This window comes from Phytophthora infestans, genomic scaffold (assembly GCF_000142945.1).
Source record: "Phytophthora infestans T30-4 supercont1.23 genomic scaffold, whole genome shotgun sequence".
In the NCBI taxonomy this organism is placed as follows: domain Eukaryota; phylum Oomycota; class Peronosporomycetes; order Peronosporales; family Peronosporaceae; genus Phytophthora; species Phytophthora infestans.
The window spans coordinates 914,035-925,191 of NW_003303736.1; the positions used below are offsets into that span (position 1 = coordinate 914,035).

Sequence of the window (11,157 nt, forward strand, 5' to 3'; positions counted from 1 at the left end):
GGAGTTGGCTTCCGAGAGTTTACAAACTCTCAGTGAACAGGTCCTTTTTGTCAAATGACCAATTTTAGGTACTTCCTCCGTCCGAAAATATGAGCGGGTCTCTAACTTAAAGTTGTCCGAAAATATAAGCGGTAAGTTCGGTTTAGTTACCGGTAAATTGAGCTCATTCAACGATTCGCGATGGAAGGAGGACACGGTGCTCATGGAGGCGATTCCCCCTCTCCAGAAGAAGACTCTGCGGCTGACCCTCTTGGCAAGGCTCTTACTGAGAAGGCACCTCGCTTGGTGTGGACTGATTCTCGTCTGCGTACTCTCCTCCACCTCCGTTTGATTGCGTACGGTGATCAATTTAACAAACACAAGAGCAGAGCGCAACTGACTGTACTGTGGAGCCGTGTGGTCCGTCGTTTTAACAAGCAGCATGAAACCAAGGCCGTTGTAGATCAGTTACGTAACAAACTCAATGCTATGAAGGCGTTGTTCGGCCAGATCCGCGCCGACGAGGCTACTACGGGAAACTTGGAAAAAGCGGTGAAGTATCCGAGCTACTGGTCAGTGCTCGTCGAGTTTTTTGCTGATAAAAAGGGGCTGCGTAACCACGATTTCGGTCAATCGCAGGTGCCCCTACCTCCATTTAGGGCCGAAGGATCCGACGACGAAGCTGTGGTTTACGATAGAGGTGCCAGTGGTGGCGACAATGCATGCAGTGAGATGTACGACGAGTCGTCTTCTGACGAAGCTGGTGATGCACATGCCGAAGCTGTGGAAATGGAGAAAGAACGCCATAATATCATGAGAAAGCGTCCAAATAGATCTTCCAGAGGCTTTGGTATCGATGGGTTCTCTCATTGCCAAAGCGATGACAGTTCCCGATTCCAATACTGACGCAGGTGCTATTTCCGTGCAACTCAAGGAAATTCAAGAAACCCAAAATAAAATGGTGCAAGCGCTCGAGAATTCGGCAAACGTGAACGCTCAGTTACTGCACTTTCTTCAAAGTAAAATGGGCTAGTTGGATGAAATATATTTCGCGTACAGCTGGTCTCTAATTCTATTTCTCTTTGCGTCTCCTCTTACATCGTCGGCTTCTAAGCGTTCGTCATCTAAATGAAGCAGCATCCACGATTCAATCTCGCAATCCTTGCTGTCTTTTGTCATACGTGATCGGGTATGGGGTCATAATCTGCTTCATTAGTTTGTAACCAGCGTCGCCGAGATAATGTGTGGATTCCGGTAATTTTGTAGCTTATTCTTGCCCAAAGCGAGATCTGTTAAGTACAGATTGGTCATTTTGTGCTCCATTGCGGATGGAAAACGCAATAAATCAAAGCTGATTGTCCACAACAGCCATCAAATTGAAAGCAGGAAACCCTTTTCTACAGTAAAACCCTTCAAAATCGTCGAAACGCTTGATTGGGATCAGTGTACCATCGATGGCACCGACTACACCAGGAAACCCAAGCATATCTTGAAACCCTTGTATCACCTCCGCTATCTCGTCGTCCGTGGACGGTAATCGAATAGTCTCTGACGAAAACGATGTCACCACATGAACAACTTGGCGAATAAAAAGTAGTGCTTGCGTTTTGCCAGCGCTAACAATCTGTCCAGCCGCGTATGCACTGCCGCCGTGAGTGACATAATAAAAGGCCACCGCCACTCGATCTCTAATAGGAAAATGTGCGTTATGGCGAGGGGCTGGGCGTACGCTCGGCCATCTCTGCTCGATACGGGATACAATAGCCAGGAAAGTTGCACGATTGCACCGAAAATTCACTGGAAACCAGCCGTCTGCAAATATGGGGTCATCTAGAACTCGCTGCCATGATGTGTTCCGTACGGAGAAGCGTCGGGAAGGTTTCCTGGGCCATCGACGCTTGTCACTGGCAAGAGTAGCCTTTGCAGCAAATACAAGGGAGAGCGCAGCCAATTTTCTCCCCTTCATGTGTGATCTCTTTCTTTAAAAGACCAACCTGTGGTCTTTTTTTTAAGAGATAACCGAAAATCAGTCGGCCAATCAGGTCCAAGAAAGCTATTTAATTTTTTGCTCTTTTTGTACTCCGACCTCCCCCTTACGCAATTAACCAATTGTTTGTTCTAGTTGCATATTTTAGTAGCGTTGCAAATGATCAAATGCAAAATGCACATACCTGTACTGAAACAAAGTTAGTATACAATGGGCCGGTTCACACTGCCCAAATCCGGCATAATGTATACACATCCACTCCCAGGATGGAATCCCGGAGCTATTCCGGGACATACAAACTCTGGCATGTGCATACCAGCTGCCCCCAAAAAATTTACACTAGCAGGTGGTTTGCATTTGCTAGAGTTTGTACATGTATGTATGCCCCGGAATAGCTCCGGGATTCCATCCCGGGAGTGGATATGTATACACTATTCCTGATCCGAATATACCGTTAATTCTACTGTACAGTGCGTATCAGTAATTTTTTCAGCGTTTCCACATTTTTACGCTGAGATTTGTTCTGAGTAAATTTTCGTTTTAGCTAAAGTTATTTTTTACAAGCTCTAAAATCATGGCTTTGGTCGCTGCTGCTGCGGGCGACATGCGCCTCGTGCGTCGCACACTCTCCAGTGGCTGCGATCTAAATGCAGTAAACAGCCAGGGGGACTCGGCTTTGATGGTGGCAGCGAAGAAGAACCACGTTGAAGTGATGACACTCCTGCTGGTTAGTGGCGTCGACGTGGACTTGAGACGCTCGGACGGCACGACGGCGCTGCACTTGGCGATTGCCAGTCAACATCCTCGCGCTGCCAAATTATTGATCGACTTTGACGCGGACGCTGCTATTGCCACTAACGCCGGCGTGACACCACTATTACTGGCCGCGGAAAATGGTCTCTCTAAAGTGATCAAACTATTGGTCAAAGTAGCACCGCAGTCCGTGCGTACTGCATCCCAGGACGGCTCCAACGTGCTTACCATCGCAGCTCAAGCTGGTCAAGTTGAAGCTGTCAGAATGTTTCTAGATGCAGGCGTACCAGTTGATCTAAGCAGCGGAGCTGGACGAACTCCGCTCATGTTCGCAGCTACGAAAAACCAAGTGGAGGTGATGAGACTGTTGCTATCGAACGGTGCGTTGCCAAACAAGACGTCAAAAGACGGCAACACAGTTTTGACTATTGCCGCTGAAGGAGGCCACGTCGAAGCCGTTCGTTTTCTGCTGAGTCATGGCGCCAGAATGGACAGAAGTGAGTGTCCAGAAATGACGGCCGTGGCAGCAGCGGCACAGAATGGACACGTGGAAGTGATCAAGTTGCTGCTACAGAATCATGCAGATATCAATGCCCACGACGACGATTGGGACTCGGCTCTACATGAAGCTGTGTATGGAGGCCAGTTGGAAGCTGCACGAGCTTTGGTCGACGCCAACCCTAGCGCTGATGTGAATAAACGCAATCGGAGTGGCTGGACACCGCTGATGGCGGCAACACATCGGAATTTCGTAGATATTATCGAGTTATTAATTCGGAAAGGAGCTGCGCTCAACATGAAGACAAATGATGGCCGCACTGCGCTTCATGTCGCGGCAGAAGAAGGTCACACGGCGGCGATTCGAGTAGCGGTGCCTTAGTGGACGCAGCAGACCGGATGAACAGCACACCGTTAATGATGGCAGCATACCGTGGGAACAGGATGCAGTACAGCTATTGCTAGATAATGGAGCGAGTTTGGTTCGAACCGACACTGGGACCAAACGCCCTTGAAGTGGCACTCTCCAACAGCAAGATTGAAATTGCTACGCTGTTAGTTTACAGCGAATCACGCAGTCGAAATGGACGCAGACGTGCAGAATCACCAGCAACAAAACGTCAAACGAAGAGACAGCGAGCAGCAAACATTAGTCCGTAAACGTGGAGGTAGGCTTAACAGATAAAACAACTTGATATTATTAACCGCATCGTAAAAACAGTTATGTTTATTCTATAATTCTGTACAAGTATTTTAAAAAATATCTGGTGGTGACAAAGAGATCAATTCAATACCGTACTGGTTACTTCCTGCCCGCAATCAGGATATGAAAAACAAAAGGCAAAGTTTTCAATGTTTGTCACGCTGCTACCTTAGCATCGGCCGTTGTCTTCACCCCGTTAGCTCATGCCGAGTAGCATCGCCAGCCTGACACAGTACAGTAGTCGAATAAGAACCAAGCTGGTCATAGGATACATACTCCTTTTGGTCTTTGGTCGGCTGTATTTAAGTCCCTATACGAACAAACACGGGGCTCCTCGTCGAAGAGTATGTGACAGAGGGCGTTTATGGCAAGTGCATGTACGACGCATGTGTACAGTGTAGCAGCAAGCTGTCTTTCCTCGGCTTGATTCAAATCAAGCGGGCGCCAATCGAAAAGTTATCGAGGTGAGTAACTTAGCTTTCCTTGATGAGGCTCGAGCCGTATCTGTACAACAATTTTCGAATGGTGACAATTCATCGAGATATTAATAGTGCTGCTCTTTAGGAACCGGAGTCTTGACGAGACTCGACGAGACTCTCGACGAGAGAGTCTCTCGTCGGGTCTGGTCCCACACACAAAGCCTCGAACTTATCCTTCCCAACGGTTCTGTACGAGAGTGACCCCACGGCGTGGCGAAAGCTACGCGGGACTCCGCTCAAGTCTTGAAGGCTTGAGAAAACCTCAACTGGATCTGAAAGTGGCTTTCGTTCGCAAGTATTGAAGCAACCCACCACGACGGTTATTGTTTGTGGCAGCGCAATACTGCAGAATCTGCAGTGCAGATTGCAAATTGCCCACGCCAGCGCCTGGAAACCTTGAAGGAGCCGGCACTTGAGTGATAAACTTGTAGCGGCCTGTCGGTAGGCAAGCCAAGTTTCCGAGTTCCTAAAGGCTCTGCGGTTACTGAGTCCCTATCTTGCACTTGGCGTCACCGAAAATCGGATGGTGCAAAGGCCCCCTGCACCGCCTCTATTGATCGCTATTATACAAGAAGACTGTTCGCCGTTTCTCCTCCACAGTGCTGCGATTTTGCCTTTGCCATCAATCGGTTGTTATCCGATGCAGTGATTGTACATGTATCACATTAACGCCCCGTTCACTTGATGATCGAGCCAAACATCCATGCTGAGCAGCAAAACCCATTCTTCGAAATTCTCGAAAGGACAAAGCTCGTGGTACAGTCGGGCTCGTCGTCCGATTGCAAGTGTTCTGTGCAGAAAGGGAGGGCAACAGAGTTGCAACATCAGTACAACTGTAGCGAAATGACCGCAGTATTTTAACAGCTGATGTCTTATTTTTTCTATGAGTGTCCGACTAGATGGCAGCTGTCATTAGCACTTCTGAACCCGGCTCGGCGCTGCGCACCCAGCTCTCCCGCCTCCACACAGCCGCAGATCGACCGTGCGAGAACTGCACAGCCCAGCGACGGACCACGCGCGCTGATTTCAGTGCGACGGACGCTCGTTGGCGCACACAATCGAATCCCCCCGTGGGTTGAGAGCGCTTCTCCCTTTGTGTAGTTCTCATTACGGTAGCCGTCGTCTGGAATGAGTGCTGGGGCTGTCATCGGTATCATCGCGGGTGTGCTCGTGCTGGGCGTCGCCGGTTTCTTCGTCTACCGCTACGTTAACTCCCAGCAGCAGACCGACGAGAAGCAATTCATGCAAGACTATCCAGTGTCCAAGGTCACCACCACGGAGCCCAATCAAATGTCCGACACCCATTCACAGAACACCCCAACCGAGTACGACTTCACCACGTTGGACGCGCCATCCACCAAGGCCACTCCTGATCCGCTAGCGTCATCGATCGCCATGCTACACGCTGTGCCCGGCGCCTCGCCTAGTCCGTCACAGGAACCCACCCGGTACAATTTCGACCCTGCGCAGTCCACAGTCAACGGCGCTGCTCCATCGACGTCGCCTTTTAATAAAAAGGACTCAGTGCAGGCTTCGCGTCCTAGTAACACGAACTTTGATGCCCACTCCATGGAGTTCAACGCAGCGCCCGGTAGCTACGCCGAGTCGTACACTGAATCGTACGCCGGTTCGTTTGCAGGTTCCATGGCCGGCTCATACGCCAACTCGTTCTCGGGAACGTACAATGGTCAGGGAGTGCTCAACTCGTTCGATGGAAGCGTGGACGATTTTGGACGTGATACAGTGGGGACGACAGTGTCTGAGGCTCTCGATCGTCAGAGCGAGGTGCCAGATGGAGAACAGTCTCACTGGATGGACGACATGCGCGGTACTAACGACAGCTACGCTATGCTCGAGTCAGGATCGTTCGACCGCACGTCGGCGCTCTCACGTTTCTCCACCGACTCGGACCTCACAGGCCGCCCCACGCAGTCCTAAGCCAGAGTGTTGAAAGGAAGGAAGAGGAGGTGTATCTATAGTAACTGGTTAGGCGTGTCCACCGCTCAAACGGTGAGCAGCAGTGAAGCAAAAGTTTTGAATGCCATGAGTGAATATCAAGTGCAACACTGCAATACCCATTTTTAGAGTTTTGATAAAAAAGGGTGAAAAACGATTAGTGACCTTGCAACTATGTATTCGGAGTTAGAGATTTCACCGGACTCTATTTGCTTGCCGATTGCTTATCGACGAGCTAGACCCCCACGCTTGGGGAGCGGGAAGTGGAGTGGCACGGAAAGCACAGCACGATAAATCTGCTTCTTAGATGCCAGCGACGCCGCACCGCCGTAGACGGCAGCGTCCGCCTTGGCCTTCTCGACGACACAGCCGAGTTGGCGAGCGTATGCCTGAATGTGGATGGAAGATTTCTTGAGATCGTTGCCAACCTCCGTGAGATCCAAAGTGAAGCCATTCACACTAAGTGCCACCACGATGAGGTGCAGACTGAGTTTGTCCTTCATAGCCTTGGACTGGAAATACGATGGGTAGCCATTGTCGCCCTCGCTGATATCCGTAAAGAGCTTCAACAAGTGACGTACAATCACAAGTGGAATGCCCTTTTCCTCACTGAATACGGCGGCCGATTTACGCAGAGGGAAGCGCGAGTTGTAGAAGTCGATCATGTAGGCCAGGTACACGACGAGGCACATTTTGTTCACGTCGTACGGCGCAGGCAGAGACAGCATCAGCCGTGTAGGCAGCGACGCAAGGTTCAAACTAGCGGCATACTCAGCCACACTAGCAGTCTGCAAGGCCTGGATAACCTCCTCAGCCATGATGGTCAACGAGTCCATAACGTTGTTATCCATAACTGAAAAGCCACATTGCACATATCAGTTAAAAGTTTAAAAAATAAAATATGACAGACTTGCAGCTTACACTTGGTGAGGTCGTAGACGCGGTCGGGTGTAGGAGCATCCACATCGCACGGCGGCAGGAGAGCATTACGGGTAGCAGCGAGCGCCGCTCCCTCCTTCGTGTAGCTTCCGTCCTGTGCACGTTCCTCCTCGAGCTTGCGTTGCGCGGCCGAGATCTTCTTCTGCAGGGTTTGAGACACCGACGCAGCGCCACTGATGTTCTCGAGGTTAACAATGTTCTCTTCGCGGTTCTTCTGCATACGTTTGCTCTTCTTGCTACCGAAAACTTCAACGAGATCGCGACGCTGCTCCATGAAGCTCTTGTCTTCTCCACGGTTGTCATCCACGTTCTCAGACGCGTTCTTGATGGCCTGTTGCATGACATAGACCTGGTTCACATTGCACAGTCGGACCTCCTTGGTCTTCCTGTCGTACACGCCCACCGCATAATTGGCGAAGTCGTGGCTGGAGCCCAAGTAGCCGAAGTTGGCACCTTGATACGCCACTTTTTCGGAGCTGGCGATGACCAGACGCTGCTTCTTTGCTGGGTTCTCAAACACCTCGAAGGCCAAGTCCTTTCGCTGGTTCGGAGGCGGCGGGCCGTTGCGGAATGTCGCTGTAACAATTGGTTAAATGTGACAATTAGGTCAGAATAACGGCGCTGCAAAGGTGTCTATGGCGACAAAACATACCAACGACGGGAGCTGTGCTGTCAAAAGCCTCTTGGTGCTGGAGATGCACCTTGACGCGCTTGCTCATGCTGGTTCTTGGTGCAATTGCTGGTGTGTGCGCGACACTGTCTCGATTGGCTGGAACTCCGTAAGGCATAACAGCTCGTTTATTCGCTAAGAAGAACTTTTAAGAATCGTTGCTACTGGTTCAAAATAATTATTAGATTCGACCAATCCCGTTGTGAGGGAGTCACGATCAGATACAAATTGCGATGAGTACGGATGCTAGCGCTGCGGACGGCGGCATGACGTCGTGCCTCAATCTCATGCGTCGCATGCCGCCTCGTGAGGTGGAGACGGACGTGTACAACCTTACGCGCCTTGTTCCTTCCATCGCAGACGAGCTGTACCAACGCGTGGATCAGCCGCTTCAGGTGGCTGTGGACCCTGCCAACGGCCGCAAATATCTCCTCTGCGACTACAACCGCGACGGTGACTCGTATCGCTCCCCGTGGACCAATCAATACGACCCTCCAGCAAGCGATGGCGAAGGTTTCTTCCCGTCCGAGACGCTACGTGAGCTGGAGGTGCATGCCAACGAAATCTTCGACTCGTACCGTGAACTGTACTATCAAGGTGGCATCTCGTCCGTCTATATGTGGGACTTGGAACTTGGTTTTGCAGCCTGTTTTCTCGTCAAAAAGGACGTTTTAGACCAAAGATTCATCGAGAAAGGGGAATGGAACTCTATCCACGTAATTGAAGTGCAGGAGGGCAGCGACGTGCTTGACAAAGGCGTCAAGAAGGCCACGTACCGCCTTACAACGTCTGTGTTGCTGTCTATGAAGGTCAATCGCCCTGAACTGGGCGACCTGACACTGGATGGAACACTCACGAGACAGGCAGAGCGCACTATGGAGTTTGAAGATCAATTTGCCCACGTGTCCAACATGGGCCGCATGGTCGAGGACATGGAGATCGACATGCGCTCCAGTCTAGATGGTCTGTATATCTCTAAGACTCGTGAAGTGATCAATGGCATGCGTAAATTGCAACAAGGACCCGCCATGGCGAACCCTTTTGTCGGTGAACTAAACAGCGCTGTGCTCAAGCACGGGCAGAAGAAGCAACAGGAGTAGAAACTCTTTTTTTTTCAATGAAACGTTGGCAATAATTGCCACAGCACTTCCAGTAAGTCACTTACTGGGGCCTATTTCCCGCTGAACGCGGTCTTCAGCATCACCTAACCAGCACTTTTATTTTGATTCGCCGCTCATTAGGCATTCAGTGCACGGAATATCTGTCAAACCGTTTTCGAAATGACCCTGCCGCGACTTAGGGAGGACCTAACAGCCGAAACTCAGAGTTGAATTCTTATCGATAGCATGCGAGGTATGTCGCATTGGCGAGTCCAACGATATTGAGACTAACGTACAACATTTTGAGCACCAAGGTGCTGCCTATAATGATCCTCCCACAACTCCACGTTATTGTTGTCGGCGACAACACTGAAAATTCCGACGCTACATAGCTCCTCTACCAGTCGTTTACTGTGACGTCACATTGTTCAAAAGGGCCAGGAGCAAATGATGACCACGCTTCTTGAGTTTTTTTTTGAGGAGAATAACCTCAAGAGTAATGCTCTTAAGGTTTTTCGATTCCACCTCACTATCAACTTAGGCACGAGAGGACGATAATATTGCGCGTCGTGCTCATTATCAACCGATCCTATTGGCTAAAAAGATGTTACTGAAATATTTCATGACGCAGAAGAATATATCCCCCTGATCAACAAGATGGTGCTAACCCGAGCGCAGGCCAGAACACAAGCGACGGCGCAGCAACAAGAGACTCTTGAAGCGGTCATGGTCGTTGTAGATCATAGCGACGAGACCGCAGTGGCTGAGGTGGTGGCAGAACGATCTACCGTCGAGCTTGTCCCGCATGTTCAAGACTGTTTGGCTAAGCTTGCAGAGTATTTTCTTACTCAAACACAGGCCCTCGCTGAAGGGCACGCATTTATGCAGATCCAGCTCGAAGGCCAAGGCGCAGCCCAAAGTTCCGCTCTGCTGCTGTTCGAGAATCCACAGATGCCGGCATTAAACAGCTAGCCAATCAACAACTGACAATCACAGGCCGATTTCACGAAGAGCTGATGGCGACACACGCTGGTATTCGCGAGCAATTCTTGCGGCTAGAAACAATGCAAGCTAACGTCGGAGAGGAAATAGAAAGATCTGTGGCGGACAGGCTATTTCGTGCACTTCGGGAGGCCCATAGCGAGTCGCAGTCGATGATTGCCGCTCAGGTAGACGGTGTCGCTTGAGTGGAGCAGCAGCTTGACGCGAAAATTGGCAGTGGCTTCCAGGTCCTTACCTCACACATCCACCAACTTGTCGAGGAGAAGATAGCAACGCACCAAGCGAGTACTATAGAAATGACAATCGAAATGGCGCAGCAGCTTGTAAAAAATCTACAACACAGATGAAGGATCACCTTGAGAGATCGTTCGAGCTGGGCTTTAATTTTCGGCGCGTGATGATTTGAAACAGGAGCTTACTTCAAACACGATCACTTCAGACGGAACTTCGCATGACGCTGTCAAGAGCTTCGTGCTGGAAGAAATTGAGATATCAAAGCGCCACTTCGAAGCTCAAGTGCAGTAAGCTTTAATATCTACTCAGTCTGATCTTAACCTTCAAGCTCAACGTCAAGCCGATGCGGTCTCAATTCTACGAGAAAAATACAGCAGCATTGCGATCGTGTACCTGAAATACGTGATATGGTAGATGAAGCTGAGGCCTGCAACACAATAAAGGAGCTTGTGAAAAAAGAAGTGGAGAAGCGTATGGAACTTGTGCAGCTCCAGCTTCTGACTGCCCATCCACAAACAGGAAGGTGCACGGAAATTAGCGATATCAAGGTGGAGCATGACGTGACAGGGTAGGTCGGCCAACGTCTTACCGAGGTACGGATAGACGATATTTCCGAGTAGACAAAGCAAACGGTGGAGAATGGTGTGAAGCTGATACACGATCTCGTTCGCGAGGCCATCCGCCGTTACGCATGTGTGAGCGACGATACTGGAGATGGATCGGGTGACGTTGGAGATGAGAGACGAGATTTATCCTAAAGCAGATCGCAGTATCAGCACGAATGCAGATACTCTTGTCAAGGCGCATGCATCAGCTTACGTCTCAGCTTTCGAAGTAAGAGTTCCTAATGATGACGA

At 50.1% G+C, this 11,157-nt stretch overlaps 6 protein-coding genes across 6 annotated transcripts; 5 read left to right on the plus strand and 1 right to left on the minus strand.

Annotated features, from left to right (window-relative positions):
* Positions 1–180: 180 nt before the first annotated feature.
* Positions 181–1,516, plus strand: PITG_11362 (uncharacterized protein; the record flags this gene model as incomplete). Its single annotated transcript, XM_002900915.1, has 2 exons — positions 181–713; positions 1,348–1,516. 2 exons carry the CDS (start codon positions 181–183, stop codon positions 1,514–1,516), a joined length of 702 nt encoding a protein of 233 aa, XP_002900961.1.
* A 1,024-nt stretch (positions 1,517–2,540) lies between these two features.
* Positions 2,541–3,599, plus strand: PITG_11363 (uncharacterized protein; the record flags this gene model as incomplete). The annotated part of the gene is made up of 1 exon (XM_002900916.1): positions 2,541–3,599. The coding sequence occupies one exon, from the start codon at positions 2,541–2,543 to the stop codon at positions 3,597–3,599; it is 1,059 nt and encodes a 352-aa protein (XP_002900962.1).
* A 1,928-nt stretch (positions 3,600–5,527) lies between these two features.
* Positions 5,528–6,463, plus strand: PITG_11364 (uncharacterized protein; the record flags this gene model as incomplete). Its single annotated transcript, XM_002900917.1, has 2 exons — positions 5,528–5,656; positions 5,711–6,463. The coding sequence occupies 2 exons, from the start codon at positions 5,528–5,530 to the stop codon at positions 6,335–6,337; spliced, it is 756 nt and encodes a 251-aa protein (XP_002900963.1).
* A 116-nt stretch (positions 6,464–6,579) lies between these two features.
* Positions 6,580–8,065, minus strand: PITG_11365 (uncharacterized protein; the record flags this gene model as incomplete). The annotated part of the gene is made up of 3 exons (XM_002900918.1): positions 6,580–7,208; positions 7,277–7,870; positions 7,947–8,065. 3 exons carry the CDS (start codon positions 8,011–8,013, stop codon positions 6,580–6,582), a joined length of 1,290 nt encoding a protein of 429 aa, XP_002900964.1.
* Positions 8,066–8,197: 132 nt separating this feature from the next.
* On the plus strand, positions 8,198–9,064 carry PITG_11366 (F-actin-capping protein subunit beta, putative; the record flags this gene model as incomplete). The annotated part of the gene is made up of 1 exon (XM_002900919.1): positions 8,198–9,064. One exon carries the CDS (start codon positions 8,198–8,200, stop codon positions 9,062–9,064), a length of 867 nt encoding a protein of 288 aa, XP_002900965.1.
* Positions 9,065–9,721: 657 nt separating this feature from the next.
* PITG_11367 (uncharacterized protein) lies at positions 9,722–10,872 on the plus strand (the record flags this gene model as incomplete). Its single annotated transcript, XM_002900920.1, has 4 exons — positions 9,722–9,881; positions 9,953–10,233; positions 10,506–10,587; positions 10,715–10,872. 4 exons carry the CDS (start codon positions 9,722–9,724, stop codon positions 10,870–10,872), a joined length of 681 nt encoding a protein of 226 aa, XP_002900966.1.
* Between the last annotated feature and the right edge of the window lie 285 nt (positions 10,873–11,157).